Here is a 16,675-nt window from a genome sequence, read left to right as displayed (position 1 = left end):
TAATCACAGACCACAATACAAAGTTTGGGCTCAAAAAAATTTAAAAACTCAAGAAATGAGAACAAAAGACATAAATTTTCAAGAAGCTGGATGCACAGAGCCCAGGGCAGCATCTGTCCTTAAGCAGAATAGATTTTGGGAAAGGACAGAGAAAAGAAATAATGGAAGGCCGAGCACCAAGTAAATGGTGGAGTGGGAGCTCGGGTAAGGGGTTAGCTAGAGTAGAACAAGACCCTTTCCATCACAGCGGGGACCATGAAGTGTTGAGTGACATGATATGTATGCAAGAGGAGCTTGGAGGGCACACCCTGTTCATAAATGAATCAATGGCTTCTTGTGGGAACCATGGGAGAACTAAGACCTGAGGACTAAAAGCTACTTCCTGAGGATCAAGAGGTGCCCAGGTTAAGTCTCCAGAGGGAAAGGAAAGGTCAGACGGTGTCTACACACCTGAGCCTATGGATTTGCCATGTCATCAACATCCAAGGATGTGTGGTGTTCACACACTTCATGGACAGACATGCAGAGCCAATCAGTCATGATCAAGCTGGCCACCCAGGACCCTAGAAGATGGTCATTCACTAGGACACTGAGCATGGCAAGGCAGCTCATCAGGAGATGGAGCCAACTATGGTTTGTACAGGACATATGGAGGATGAGCGCTTCACATACCTAGGGAAGTGGTAGGGAACATGTGTGACACCTGGGGTGGACATGTGCCTCCAGGGAAGGGCTGTACAGCACGTATGGAAGATGATAACAAACTGACAAGGGGGCTGAGGATCCCAGTAAGAGAGGGGGTAACTTGAGAAACCTAGGACACTGAGACTGGTCGGGATAAATGTGAAGCCCCACAGAGAAAGTAGAGGAACTATTAGTCTTCAAAGAAAAACTAGTGCTTTGTGAACCTGTGAAAGCAAACTACACGGGCCTATCGGGTAATGAGACCCTGGCTCACCTCTGCGGATGGAGCTCAACTGGGGCTTACAGAACAAGAGCATGGGGGAGACAGCTGGAGCTAAGAAGGAATTAGTGGTCCCGTGGAAAGATTTACCGTTCAAGGAAGCTGGGAAGAACATCACAGGTTGGGAACGTGGCTGAGTGAGAAGAGAGAGAAGTGTAAAGATATTAGCAGTGCACAGAGACACAGGAAGGGGCATACACAGCAGCAGACTCACATTCTTCTCTCGTGAAGCAAACAGAGAAACAGTGGAAATAACACAGCATAAACTGCAAAAAGACTCCTCCTTGGTATGCAACAGAAAGGATCAGAAGGGAGTGCCAGGAAGCTAGAGAGCATCAAGAATATTCACATTCTTGAAGGAGGGAGATGATGGCCTGGTGAGGGGTACCAGGGAGAAGCAGCTATACAATCTGGCCATAAAGAGAAGAGAATGATGAGCTACTGAGGAAGTTGTATCATTGGTTGGGTTAGAAAGGTCAGGACCACCTCATGAGCAGTCATTCAGGCCAGGGAGGGGACAGCCTAGAAACAGCACTAAAGAGGATGACATCTGCAGCAGGCAGGATGATGCCCCAAAGTAATGAAAATAAATAAGCAAGTGCTGATCCGAGAAGCTAAGTATGTCATCATGCATGGCTGACAGAATTGGGCGGATGTGATTACCTGCAGCATCCCGAGATGGAAAGATTATCCTGGCTTATTGGGGTGAGCCAGCATCATCAAAGGTCCCTTATCAGAGGGAAACAGGAGCACCAGAGGAAACATGACACTGAAAACAGAGGTTAGATTTACGAGTCAACCGGTGTGGGTAGTCAGCAAGCAACCAAGGCAGGAAGACACTCTCCCCCAGAGTTCTAGAAGGAAGGAAAACCTTCCAGACCCATTTCAGACTGCTGACCCTCTGAACTGTCAGATAATGAGCCTGTGCATTCTCAGACCACTGAATGTGTGGTGATCTGTCACACAGCAATAAGGAACGAATGCTGCATCTTAGCTACATGGAATCAAGATAAACTTCTATTGCTAAACTATAAGAATATGCAAGGGAAGTCCAAGAGATTTTTAACTTTTCTAATAAGGTGGGTTTTTTTTTTTTGAAACGCCATTTTTTTTTTTTTTAACACAGAAGTGTACCTTCCTTGCTGATGCCTAATTCTTTATTTTGCCTGTTTTCCTAGCAACCCAACAAAGGCTGGTAAGACAGGGATAGAAGAAAGAGTTGGCCTTTAAGCTAGTGACAAGAATACGGAGTACAATAAGACTTGATGTTCAGGGCCAGTTATACTTCCACAAACGGGCAGTATATGGTTTACTGTCGCAGGGGGAAGGCAGACAGAAGGCGCTGGTATCTTGTCTCACTGCTACTTCTACAGAATCATGAAGATGCCATCCCAAGTCATCACTGCCACCTGAGTAAGCTGGGCATGGCTGGCTCTCAGCAACTATATGAGGAGAAACCAGAGTGAGCAGGCTGTCTGGGGCAGCTTCCTGAAAGAGGGAGGCTTTGGGTGCAGGGCAGAGACTTTCTAGTTGAAACAGCACGAACTTGGATAAAGACTGAACAGTCAAGCAGAAGGCGGTGCTGAGAGCAGCTGGACATACCCAAAGGAAGCTGTGTCCAGTTGTGAGGGATTCAGTTCCATACAGATGCAAATATGAGAAATGGAGGCTGTGGGTGGACATGAGGAGTGGAGGAGGCAGTGAGTGGACATGAGAAAAGGAGGAGGAGGTGAGTGGATATGAAGAGTGGAGGAGGAGGTGAGTGGACATGAGGAGTGGAGGAGGAGGTGAGTGGACATGAGGAGTGGAGGAGGAGGTGAGTGGACATGAGGAGTGGAGGCAGCACACAAAGATATTAAAATAATATCTGCAGTAGATGTATGTATGCGCTGGTAAGGATGGTGGCAGGAGATATAGGAAGAAATACTTGCAATACCAACCTCAACAAAAGGCAAGAAAAACAATATTTCAATTTCCAAATGAAATCAAGATAGACATTGCACGGGTAATAAAGAGAAACTGTCTTTAAATCTGCTGTAAACAACAAAAAATATTGTTTTATTTATATTCTTGTTTATGTCTTACCTCAGATGGTGAAATTAACTATAAAATATGAAACAATTGGCTTTGTCTTATACTAAGAAAAACTTAAAATAGACAGGTAGATTTTCAGAAATGAGTGTAAATAAAATAGGAACACTTTCCTTAAAGTGTTATCATTTCATTCTCTTAGTTGAATAGGTATCTGATTTTCAGGGTTTAATTGTGTGTGTATGTGTGTGTGAGTGTGTGTGTGTGTAAGTTTGCATGTAGCTTTGGTATACCTTCTAAAACTTGAATGTTAGGTTAGAAACATTAGCAGTGAACCACTACTTTAATGCCTTTAGAATAGTAATCCAGTCAAGAAATGCAAACAACTTTGTTCTATTTTTAACACTAAGAGGCCAAAGAACTTCATTCACAGTGGCTGGCGTGAACAACATCATTATAATGTTTGTACACCAAAAGGAACACTAACAATCAAGGGTGTCAATATAAAATTGAGTTTAGCTCCCTCTTGGAAGGTTGACACAACCTTCTGTCTTTTTGACGGCATTGAAGTTTTCAATCACAAGCATGTTTATTCATCTTCAAATGCAAGGGTCAAGCTGGAGTCACACCAGATCTTGAGCACAGATATCTTCAGTTGCTAAGAGATCAAGGCAAACACAGTCACTTCTTTCTTTCCTCATTCAGTCAGACAGGCCCATAACTCTAACACAGAATGTCTCCTAAAGTCATCACTTGTGCAGCCCGTGAGTAATGGTCTGCCTCACCAATGTGTTTTTTTTTCTTTTTTTTTCCCTCTCATCCAAGTCTTCGATGATTTTTAGATACGATCCAAATCATCATCATCTTCCCCATTCTTCTACCATCTCCAACCCCTCCCATGTCTCCCTTCTCTCTCTCTCTCTCTCTCTCTCTCTCTCTCTCTCTCTCTCTCTCTCTCTCTCTCTCTCCCTCTCTCATAATCATGGCCTCTTTTTCTTTAATTATTACTGTTTTGCACATACATAAGCTCATACATATATAAATGCATAATAACATATTTTAGGTAATGTCTTCTTTCCCAACTGAGCAACAAGATTCTGAGAAATGCCATTGACTCTTGGTGCCTCGTGCTTTCTACATGTCCTCTGGCACACTCAGAGCCTTAAAACATGAGCAGCTTCCTGTCAGGTCAGAGGTAAGATAAAGGGAGCCAACATGTCCAATAACTCTGTGTGCTATCACTAATGCTTTGCTGTATCTTCAAAGTTGACGAATGTCAAAGTTCAATCATTATCTCACAGTCATCTCATTAGCCAAAGGACCATGGGAGAGCATCCTGTGCTGATCACCCAGTTGCACTCACTTTTCACGAATATCCCTCCACAGGGACCCCTGACCGTCCTTCCCTCGCTAAGAGCTTTCCAGTAACACTTCTTCCTCTCTCTAAAAGTGGAGGGATGCACGCTTCACTTCATGCCCAACAGTCTAAGAATTTGGTTCCCAACACGGATGCCCTGATTTGCTTCAGTAGAAAAGTCTCCCGTTTCCCCTGGGTGTCTTTTTTTATTAACACCAGACCAAGAAGGGAAATCTAGAGGAGAAAGCTTCACTCTCCAAGCATTTCTCCAATGGCTGATGGACCTTAAAGAACCGTCCAGAATAAACTAATGACACTAATACGTTCTATGTCTGGGCTGAAGGGACACAACAAAGGGATAGTGAATCTGACACTTGCCTGCCTCCAGCCTAAACTCACCTTGCTTTGCAAACGCCTTCACTGTACGCCAATGCTCAGGTATCTAGTGTCTTAAACCCGGTGCTAGGACCCCAACCTGAGGGTACAGCACACATCTGAGGCACAGTGTTCTCCACAGGCAGTTTGTCCACGTGTAAGTTCTATTTCCATCATTATCCCTCCATCTTTGCATCTCCGGGTTACCTGGAGACTCTGGATAGTAATGCCATCAAATGTAGGCACAGAATCACCAGCTGTGTCCTTAGGTAAACGTCACCTCCTGAATGCAGATCAGGTTCTTCTGCCCTAGGTTCTCTAACCCCTGCTGGGCCACTCTATCTATGGACCTGCAATGATCCTACAGCCAGAATATGGGATGGGCACAGGCAGAGAGGGAGAGGCCTGCGAGAGACACTGGACTGTTTGGGTCCAAGCCACCTTCTCCAAGACCTTCTGGAACTCTGAAGAAAGAAAGGTCTTCTTGTAAGTCAATCAACATTAAGAGGTCATGCATGCATACTCAACACAGAAAACACTAAGAGATGCAAGAGAAAGAGACACACCTGCCTAGCATTTGTGCTATGGACTGACATGGTGTGGATGGGATAAACAGCAAAGAAGGGTGGTGGGGACCCAAGCACTAAGCAGAACCTACATACCCTCACCCCTCCCAAGGAGGCAGACCTCAGAGCCCCACAGAATGGAGGCTTCCTGATTACACATTCCCCGCCTCACGCCCTGAGATTCTGGTTCGGCAGCCCTCCAGAAGATCAGCACTTCATCCCTTTCTATGTGATACGCAGGCTCGGCTAAAGCCTCTGTTCTAGACGCTTTCAGTTTCCATGGTTCAACCTTCCCATTATTTTGTTGCAGAAACCACTAAAGTGTTTAGTATTTGTTCACTGTGGGGTGCCAGGACTTGGTCTCTCTCTTCCTCTTTATGGTCCCTTTCTCCCTATCCATCGCTACGTCCACAATGATAAATACTGGTCATTTCACCAGAAACAGAATCTGAGGGTACCACAGCAGGTGCCATGAGATGGGTAGCAAGCACAAGCACAAGGTTCACCTCTCACTGAAGGTTAAAATACAATATAATGATGTCAATTTTGAATGCAGAAGAGTCCCTGTACACAACCACAGGCTCTGGTGCCCAAGCACTCAATTAAACAAGTCTGTCCTGACTGCTCAGCAAATCTTCCTAGTTGGAATGGTGTGATCTGGGGCTCCCACAATCTTTTTTAACATCCCACCTCATCTATTACTGTCAGTCAACAAACAAAAATAGATCTGTGTATCATAACCCTTGAGTGGACATATACAAACGATATCAGCTAATAGGAAGAAGGTGATTAATTAATGAGCAGATTGCCTTCTGTGTACCTTATGTGTTCAACTTATCTAGTCTCTCAAAAAACCAAGGAGACGGGTATCTTTCCTACTATACAGGTGGGGAAACTGAGGCACAGAAAGGCTGAATGACTTGCCCAGGGCTCACAGAGATGGTAGGTGGCAGTGCTGGATACACACCCAGCTCCAGTGTGTACTCTGAAACACTAAAGTTCGGATTAGCTTTGCTGGGTCATTTCCTAGCCCTGCCCATGAGTTCACTAATTGGCAAGCTGCCGAGGCAAATGTTTTCATTTCAGGGAAATTTCCTAATTAAGTCCCCATGAAAAATTTTAAGGCTGACCTTGGAAAACAGCTCAACCGGTGCGGCCACAGCACTCCAGTCTTTTAAGTACTGCTCCCAGGACCAGGTTTCCCCTGTAGTCACAGAAGGTTCTAGAAGAGAAAATACAACACTTTTCCTGAAGCAATTCTTGATGGAATAAAAACAGGATAAAAACGTAACTGAAGGTAAACTCAAACAGCAGGCTGCTTAAGTTGGTGATCAGAAGAGCCACTAGTTAGGACATGGCCACTTACTTCCTGTACCTGTCTAGGAACCTTCCCTCATCCATGGCTCCACACTAAGCTTTCTGTGTCAGGAGTCAAGCTCATGAACACACCTCAAATAGGTGCCTCCTGTAACTTGCAGTTGGCATCTCAAAGACGCCAGCAGAGACAGCAAAGGGATGCCGTCGACTTCTAAGTCAATGGCCTGACGCCTTTGAACCCTCCACTTTCACCTCCATGACGTCTTTGGTGGGTGTCAGTTGGCATAAGCCTCAGAAGGAAGCATGGCAAATGTGGCCACACTTGCCAACAGTCGTGATGGGCTTCTACTTGATATGGCCATTCTTCTAGGAGCTTGTCTTAATGGGTTCACAGTAGACTACTCAGGGGACAAGACACAGGACTTTGGTTAGTAGACAACAAAGCAATGAAACACTAGAAATAAATTAAATGTCCATTAATGAGTTAATTTGATGTTTTATATAGACATTGCCATGTATGCTGTGCAGAGGTCCCGCAAACAATACACTAAGGAAGGGAAGAGAGTTTAGAAAACAAAACTCCTTTTTTGATAAATATGTGGTAGATTAAAAGTGAGATGAGCCGGGCGGTGGTGGCGCACACCTTTAATCCTAGCACTTGGGAGGCAGAGCCAGGTGGATCTCTGTGAGTTCGAGGCCAGCCTGGACTACCAAGTGAGTTCCTGGAAATGCACAAAGCTACACAGAGAAACCCTGTCTTGAAAAACCAAAAAAAAAAAAAAAAAAAAAAAGTGAGACGAAAACTATGGAAGTCATATTTCACACGAAGTCATCTTTTGGTACAAGGAACATAAGTAATTTGCTTTCCAATTTTCTCCTGCTTTGATTTTTCTGCTTTCCCAATTTTGCAGATTGATATTTGGTCATTGAAATAAAAAATTACCATTTTTAAATAATGAAAATTAGAAAAAAAATGGCTTTAAAATTACCACAGGTGCCTCAGCAAAGTCTCCTCTGGAATTAACCAACAAAGTAGCTCTGCACTAATAAAAGTTGAAGGTAAAAGTGTGCACCAACAGAAAGGCAAGTACGTAAAAGGGAATTAACATGGGAGGAAGGTTAAATTACATACACACATACATATGATATATATAGATATAGATATAGATAGATATGATTCAGAGATTATCAAATCCTGTATTTAATTTAATGAAATCTTTTGATAATTAAATGTGTCATTAAGAAACTTAAAGAGACTAAGGGCATATGTGATCTTTCATATTCACATTTTTGCTATGGGAGATATAAAATAAGGTGAGCATAAAAAGGCAAATATGGTATGATTTCACTTATGTGTGGAATCTAAACAAAATCAACCTCAGAATGAAAGAGAATACAGATGGTAACCAGAGCTGAAGAACAGGGAATAGAGAAAGGGGACATGCTTGTCAAAGGGTATAGTTTCAGTTACATAGAAGGAGTGAGTTTTAGGAGTTATCAAATAACATGGTGACCACGGTTAGTATATTGCATATTTCAAAGCTGCTTAAAAAAAAAAAAAAAAAAAAAAAAAGAAAACACAGAAATTCTCTGTGTTCTCACCTTTAAAAAAATAACTATGTAAGGTGATAGATATGCTAATTATCTTCCTTTAGTCTTTCCACAATATCAACAGACATCAAAACAGCCCATTTAGGTCAGGGAGAACACTCAGTCGAAAAGCGAAAAGCGCTTGTCTTGCAAGCATGCAGACCTGAGTTTGATTCCCAGCATCCCTTAAAAAAGTCCCTATAGACCCACTGGCCAGGAGGCAGAGAAAGTCAGATTCCTGAGGCTTGCTACAGAGCATATCTAGCCAAACAGTGGTCTCTGGGTTCAGTAAAAGTCCCTGTCTCAAAAGAGAAGATACCGGGCAATTGAGAAAGACAATCAAACTTGACCTCTAGCCTCCACACACAGATCAGATAATACCCATATGCACATGCATTCAGATGAGCACATGTGTATATGTAAAAAAATTATATTTGTACCCTAATAAATAAAGGCAACTGACAATTAAAAATGAAGCAGAAAAATAAACACATAAGGTATATATGTGTGTATACGTATGCATGTGTGTATCACTCATCTAATAACATATTTACAAAATACCTTCTATGTGCTAGGCACTACACATGTGTGCCAACAAATGAAAACATAAATAGAAAAGAAATTGGAAAAAAAACAGCAAAATATTAACAGCAGTTGTATATGGCAGTGCGATTAATGTAAATACATATTCCCTATTGCATTTTCTACAGTCAAAATACTCTACAAGGATTATTATTTTAACACACACACACACACACACACACACACACACACACACACACACATAAATACACTTGGAGATACTGATCTAAAAGGGCTGAGCACTAATGTCCCAGAAGAAGGTGCAGATGGTAGACCGGTCAGAACTACATCCCCACTAGCAGTGACAGAAAGAAAGGCTCCTCCTCCTCCACGCCCTGCATCTGAAATCTCCCAGGACAATAAGGCAATCGGACAGACCCACCACCAGCAACCTCAAGACACTGTGAAAGGAATATTCCCACAGACTTTTAATATTGAAATTCAAATTCTTTGTCAGCCTCCTACTCTACAAAGAGCAGCAAGGTCTAAAGTGGGACCCTCTGCCTGGTCCAGGAGATGAAAAAGACATCATATGCATTATTTCCCTTTAGTACTCAATGTACCTCGCTGACAACAGAGGGAAATCATTTAAATTTAGGCAACACTACTTATGCCTAAAACATGCACCAAAAGCATGGATGTTAACATCCTCTATCAGACCAAGCATTAGCTTGTGGCTGCTGAGAAACACACTGCTGGAGTGGGAGAAAGCAGTTTAATCATCAAAGGAAACCGGCGGAGTTGTGACTGGTGGATTTTCTAGTTCTTCTGAAATACCAAGCCATCCTAATGGGAGCCCATCTAGGAGCCTGTAGCTTCTTGGCCCATGACGCTGCTAAAAGCTTTGTGGTTGCTTCAGTATCTCCCAACATGAGATTTTTTTCATTTGCTTCCCAGAGAAAGCGATGTGATAAACCCTGATGATGTTCCAGGAAGATTATTCAACTTCCCTGTTTTCACACAAGCATTTTACTGCCTTACAATTATGTGCTTTACAAAAAAAAATAAAAAATACAGCAGAACTGATGCTAAAGCAAATATAGATATCTCATTCTCTGCAACAGCTGGGTTCTTAAAAAGACTCTGTGTAATTTCTCAATTTAATCATATTTCTGATTGTCATACATTATCATTTAGCCCAAAGTAAATCATATCTAAGACTTTCTATTATGATTATATAAGTGTGCAGAGACCTTTTAACAATCATCATAAAAAGAATACATAAAATCAGACAACAGAAACTTCCAATGAATTAAATATTTTAGTAGAGCAAGAGGATTACTCAGCAATATGGTACCTTCAAGGGACATCGAATGCACAATGGCTTGCCAGCACCACAGCCTGGGGACAGGCCCTCTCCCACCACCTGCTCCCTCTCTGTCTCCCATCACATGGTTTCTCTAGTTCCTGCAAGACTTACATTAGCTGGAACTAAACAGTGTATTTACTTTGTTAATTGTTCGAGGCAGGCAGGGTCTCACTATGTAGCCCAAGCAGGCCTGAAATTCGGATCCCCCTGCTTCTGCCTCTGTAGTGTGAGAATTACTGAGAGGCACCAGCTGAGTTTGTCTACTTTGAGTTAGAACACAAGCCACTAAGAAGACAGCATGTCCTTGGCTTTGTTCTTCCCCATCTTGCAAGCTGTTATCTTGCCTGATCATAAATACTTGTCTGATGACTTAAAGGCAAAGGCAGACCTAATACCACTTTGGGCCTTAAAAATGTATTCAAGAGCTTGGTAGTGGCACATGCCTGTAATCCTAGTACTTGGGAAATGGGGGCAAAAGAATTAGGAGTCTAAGGCCAAACCCAGCTGCAGAGCAAGTTCTAGGCTAGCCTGGACTACATGTGACTCTGCCTCATTAAAAAAAAAATCAAGCAAGCAAAAAAATTATTCATGGATATCTGACCAACTCATTTCTCTTAACTATCCTGAATAGAAAGAACCAATAATTACACACACTGCTTCAGTGTATCTTATTTTTTTATGCAATTCTCTGAACCATTCTATAAACAAAGCACTTGTTTTATAGAACATTAGGTAGACATATAGATTTGCAAATCAGACATACAGATTTGCAAATCCTAAATTTCATTTTCACTCCACTCACTGGCTATAATGAACTATTCTAATTGTTAGCTTTCTGATAAATATTGACATAGAAAATATCTTTGATTGTATACTGTCACTTCTGAATATCCATATTAGTCTATGCTAGGTACTGAATTATGTAGCTGTAGCACAGATATGATATGTATGTGTACACAAGTATACATGTGAGCATATATATATGTATGTATGTATGTATGTATATATATATATATATATATATATATATATATATATATATATACTTCTGTGGTGGTATTTTACTTGTACTGAAATGTGATTTTAATTGTATGTTAATAAATAAAGTTGCCTGGGGGTCAGAGCTATTAGAGCCATAGCAAGTGCGTGGCGGCGGTGGCACATGCCTTTAATCTCAATACCATAGAGGACCTGGAGGGCTGTACATACAGGCAGTGACGAGGCAGTCACATGTTTGGGTTTACAACCAATGAGAAGGCAGAACAGCTAGACTATATAAAGACATACACACAGGAAGTAGGTCCCTTTCGGAGAGCTCTCTTGACTGAAGAGGATCGCTGAAGCAGGAAGGGTGAGGCTCTTAGCTCTGACCTCTTGGCTTCCTTCTCTGAATCAGCTTTGTGTTTCTTATTTAATCAGATGGTTGGTTACATCTACATACTTCTTTCCATTCATATTGTGTATATGTGTGTGTGTGTTAGATAGAGAGAGAGACAGACAGACAGACAGACAGACACACACACACACACACACACACACACACAGAATGGGTAGGGAAGAAGGGAGTAGCAGGTCCTGGCATGTTACTGAGGCTGGATTCCTGGGTATAAGAGTTCTCACCTCTGCCTGCTGAGTAGCAGGACTACGGACTTCGCCATGCCACACCCAGCTTCCACACTGAATGTTAGTAACTCAACTCTGGAGTTATACTGATGCATAGGGAAGTCACCCAGCTGCAGAAGGTTTGACATAAACTGTTCCTAGACCTACCACACCCATTGCACAGGACTGTCTCACTTTACCATATGCAGTCAAGACATCACAGAAATGCACATCCAATCATTACCATTTTAGCTCAACAACACTATAAAATTAAGTCTGCAGGCACATTAATAAGCTCACTCATTGGTGATGGCTTTGTGATTTTAATTAAAAGTTTTGAAAGTCGAGTTTATACATATTTATAGCCAAAAGGTGTTAATATTTGTTGATCTATTCAACCCTAATCCAATATTTTATTCTAAAAAAATTTTTAAAGCAATCAAGGCAGCCTGTACAATAGCACAAGATGAAGAAAATAAAAATACCCAATGTAAGTCTAAACAAGTATGGTTATGACAAGAACATAATTATCATTTTGCAAATATTCATTAAATAGAGTTTAGCATAGCTCAAATGCATATTTCATTAGACGTGTGCATGCTTACACAGGAATAAGAGCACAAAGCAATGAAATACAGATTGTGTACAAGCTGATGAGTGCTGTCAAGTAGCATGGCTCTGGTATGTGGGAAGTGAGTTCTTCCTTGGATTTAGCCAGCTGATTATACACACAGCTCCCCACACCCCAACATCCCACACCCCAGGCACAAAGCGGTATAAACCGAAGACCATGCCCTGCAACATTTATGGTCTGGCATCCTGTTGGTGAGAGGCTCACTGATGCTGCCTGGTTACAGCATCCTAGCCCACAGCTAAATCTCCTGATGGGTGAAGTAAAATGTCCCCAACATCATCACAACTGAGGTGTGTAGGGGCAGGTAATGGTGTGAGTGAGATGATCTCCCAGTGGCTCCCGGGAGTGAATACAGGGCTTGGGAGGAGGGGGAGGTGAGCAGCAGGTATGCACCCATCTCTCATGTTTTCATGTACTAAAGGATCCCAGAGCTTTCTGGGTGACACAGGTGGCCTACAGCTAAATCCTGGCCTATTTGGTGACATGAGAGGCTATCAAGCTTCCATGGTGAAGTCATTCTTTTACAAGACTGAGTGGGCCTGGCTTTAAAATAATAGCAACACAAATGCTTCTCATGTGTGGAAATAAACAGGGTCATCTTTTTCCTTCACCAAAAGTGTGAGCTGGGGCATCTGAAAAGCCTTCAGCTTCATCTGTGAAGTTGAGGTGTTTGCTATAGTTGACCTCAGCCCAATCCACAGTGACTTCTTCCATCAAGTGAAAGTTTACAGAAATGACAGCTTGACCCTGAATCAGTCACAAAATACAGGTTTGTCACATGCACAAACACACACATGCACAAACACACACATGCACACACACATACATACACATACACGTGCACACATACACATGCACATACAACACACACATTCATCACATACACACAGACACACACACACAGGCACACACACACACACACACACACCCCTTCAGGTATACTGGCTTTTCCAGCACACCTATGTGAGCAAAGAAAAAACTGAAAGCACAGTATGGAACAAAAAAGCATAAGAGGATCAAAGGAAAATGTCAAGAAAGAAAGAAAGACATTGGCAGCAGAATTCACTGACCAAGTGGCACTGTGAGCCCACAACTGGCTGGGAATGCTTGAGCGTGCTATTCTGTGACTACAGGAGATGACGTGGCTGTGAACATTCACATTCAGCAGCAGTCTTAGATGACAAAGCACGTTAAGTGGCCACAGTCAGGGTCATCCGCTGACTGACACGTTGTCTTGACTTGTGCCCAAGGTGCAGACCCACAGACACTATCAGTGAAGGGAATAGATGGGGGCACACTGAGCGCAGCCAGAGAATTTCCAAAACCAGGCACAGTGGGATGAGGAGACTTCAATTCTGAGCTAGGCAGTGGCGTGGAGCCAATGGCTGGGAGAAACAGGTCTAAGGATATGGCAAAATAACCAGCTTAGAACCTAAGGCAAGAAGGGTAAATCTATAGTCAGGATGGAAAGAAGGCTGGTACCATGACAGATGGTCTCAGAGGTACTCGTATGTCCTGATACTAACACATAGGCACATTTCCCCGGGGCAGCCATGTCTTTACTAAAGGAGATCACTTAACAGTTTCAGCCCCCAATGTATTCCTCTTCCAAAGCAGCCACAGCATCTAGCAGACACAGGTAGCTTTATCACATTTCAAAAGGAGGTTCACAGACTAAGCATTCCCTATCCCAGGCCAGGAACACCTCAACTTTTAGGGGCTTTTGAGATTACACCAAAAACAGCCATGTCTTACATTATCATTTCGGGTCTATCATTCTGAGTAACTGAGGCTACTTAAATTAACAAAAACTTTACTTTGTTAATTCTTCATACAAATATGTTTTATATGTGTAAAATATATAATACACATTTTTATGCTCAGTTCTTCATTTACAAGTCCCTAAGACATAGGTTGACAAGATGGCTCAACAAATAAACATGCTTGTCACCGTGCCTAAATTCAATCCTCAGAACTTATACAGTGGAAGGAGAGACCACTCCATCAGTTGTGTTCTGACCTCCATGCATCTACTGTGGCATGCATTTACACACACACACCACACACACACACACACACACACACACACACACACACACCACACACACACACACACACACTACATAGGCAATCACAAAATCTCTTAACATAAAAAGCATAGCATGCTGTTTAAGTGGAGACAAGCCTTAAATATCACAATATCAGAATTTTGCATCATGAAGACATGAATTTATTGGAGACAAGCCTTAATTATCTAGCCTTGTGATTTTTTCCAAATCTTAAATTTCTTTTTATATGCTTCCATTTTTGTCTTACAAAGATGTCCTATTTAGAGCCCAAAACCCATGCTCTGCGAACAGAACTTTGGCTGCTCCACGCTCTGACATTCCGCTTTGCTCCTGTCTACCCCACCTCAGAGAGCACAGACTGAGACTGAAACTGAAACATCAGTAGCAAAGGAGCCTCACACTTGGGTACACCCAGTACTAGGGAACCACACAGTTTTCAGAGCAACTTTCTGAACTAAAATGAAAATATTATGGCGTGAACAATGAGACCAGTGTCTCAGAACAGTTCCTTTCTGACTCCATTTGCCACGAATACAATCCTTTGTGTGATACTTCAGCTCTGTTTCTAAAGGGATAGATGGCTAGGCTTCATCAGAGAACACATGAGAAACAACTGCACCACCAGAACTGTCTTCATGATGCAATGTTCTAAACGATGAACCTTTCATGGCAAGGAATGCAACGTCCTCATAGAAACAACATATCACTGCCAGGAACAAAGCCCCTGAAGCAGCAACCCTTCAATGGTAGGTAACCTCTCCAAAGTCTCATTTTAATACCTCTGTCATATCACTCCAGTAAGAACTTCTCCATGCTCTTTCTACACTATTTTCCATTTGCACATCACATTCAGGCTGCTTTTCATTTCAGTCCTACTGAATTTAAAAACCATTCATCTCCTGGGGCCACGCAGGTTATGTGTGCTGTGAGATGCAGAGAATTTGACTCTCATCTATACCTACCATTTTCTTGGGGGAGGAGAGGCATGCTATAGGCAGATCAAGATTACCCATACATATCACACACACACACACACACACACACACACACACACACACACACACACACGGTTGTGTGTGATGGTATGATGGAGAAAGACACACACAGAGTTAATTTGTACTGGTTGAGAAATTCAAGCAGCATATCTGGAAACAGCACAAAAGGAGGATTCATTCTGATCAGGAGAAAGGTCTGGGAGGTCACCATTCTTTAAGACAAACTAATTTAGCCTGTAACCCAGTGGGGAGCAGCACGAAGCTAGAGCAAAGCTGAAAAATAAGAACGGGCTTCTGCAAATGCCAGCATCTCCACAGCACTGAGCATGAATCTATAGGAGTCCTCAGGGCAGGTGGTGGGTCACTGTGCCCTAAGAGGAAGAGGAAGACTGTGCAGGATGAGAGTCAGCTACTGCAGTCTGACCTTGACTCTCCTGGTTTCTTGAATCACTGGGGACTTGGGAGGCTCAAGACCAGCAAGACTTAGGAGCCAGCACTAGGCAAGAATGGAATTAGTGAGAGAAGACTAATGGCAGAGAATGACCATGGGCTAGAGGAGGAAAGGGCTAGAGGCATGTTCCCTGGAGACAGGAAGGAAGGAAACTAAGGGAAAGCGCAGACATTCCACAGGCATGCCACAGCCAGCAATTGCCTACCAACAGGACGGGGAGGTAGAGAGTAAAAATGATCCTAAGGCTCCATTCTGAGCTTCCAAGAAGAAATGAATGTGTGCAAACACAGAATGCTCAAGAAAAATAAAAGTGTTTTCAGAGATGCTATATTTTAGGCATGTAGAATAATCTATAATAATACAAATCACAACATAGCAACTCATCTTTTTTCCTATCGAAGGTGAGTAGGAAGCAGAATGAGAGCCCTGAGGTACAAGAGCAAAGCATGCAGAGTTCCCATGAAGCAGAGAGGTGTGAAAGCCAAGGTGGCAGATGCTTCCAAAGGGACCGAGAGGTCGGTGCTATCAATTGTTCCTGGACAAGACAAAGACTAGAGAAGCAGCTGCTGGCCCTGAAGCTCCGATGTCACTGTGACAGGACAGAAGATGAACAAGCTTATAGGTCAGCCTAACATGCCAACAATGAAAAGCACATGCCAGCTAAGTAGCAAGAGCCGTCCAGATTTGAGAGATTTGCAAGTGCAAAGGAAGAGAGAGATGACAAGAATGCATGAAGGCAAAGACAGTCAACAGAACAGGATAAGACAGGTGTTAAGAGCAAAGGATAATCAGACTACAACCCACAGCTCCAGGGAGGCTAGGAAATACGGAGG

General features: G+C 42.7%; 1 protein-coding gene across 1 annotated transcript in view; it reads right to left on the bottom strand.

Annotated features, from left to right (window-relative positions):
* Positions 1–16,675, bottom strand: part of L3mbtl4 (L3MBTL histone methyl-lysine binding protein 4) — a 211,680-nt gene that overhangs the window by 189,974 nt on the left and 5,031 nt on the right. The window contains exons 2-3 of the mRNA XM_059278761.1: positions 12,939–13,074; positions 6,424–6,515 (exon numbers count right to left, since the gene is read on the bottom strand). Of these exons, the coding sequence (XP_059134744.1) occupies positions 6,424–6,515; positions 12,939–13,074 (228 nt within the window). The remainder of the gene's footprint in view (positions 1–6,423; positions 6,516–12,938; positions 13,075–16,675) is intronic.

This window comes from Peromyscus eremicus, chromosome 13 (genome assembly GCF_949786415.1).
Source record: "Peromyscus eremicus chromosome 13, PerEre_H2_v1, whole genome shotgun sequence".
NCBI classification, from domain to species: Eukaryota; Metazoa; Chordata; class Mammalia; order Rodentia; family Cricetidae; genus Peromyscus; species Peromyscus eremicus.
Note: the sequence above shows the minus strand (reverse complement) of the source record. Positions and strands in the feature narration are given on the sequence as shown.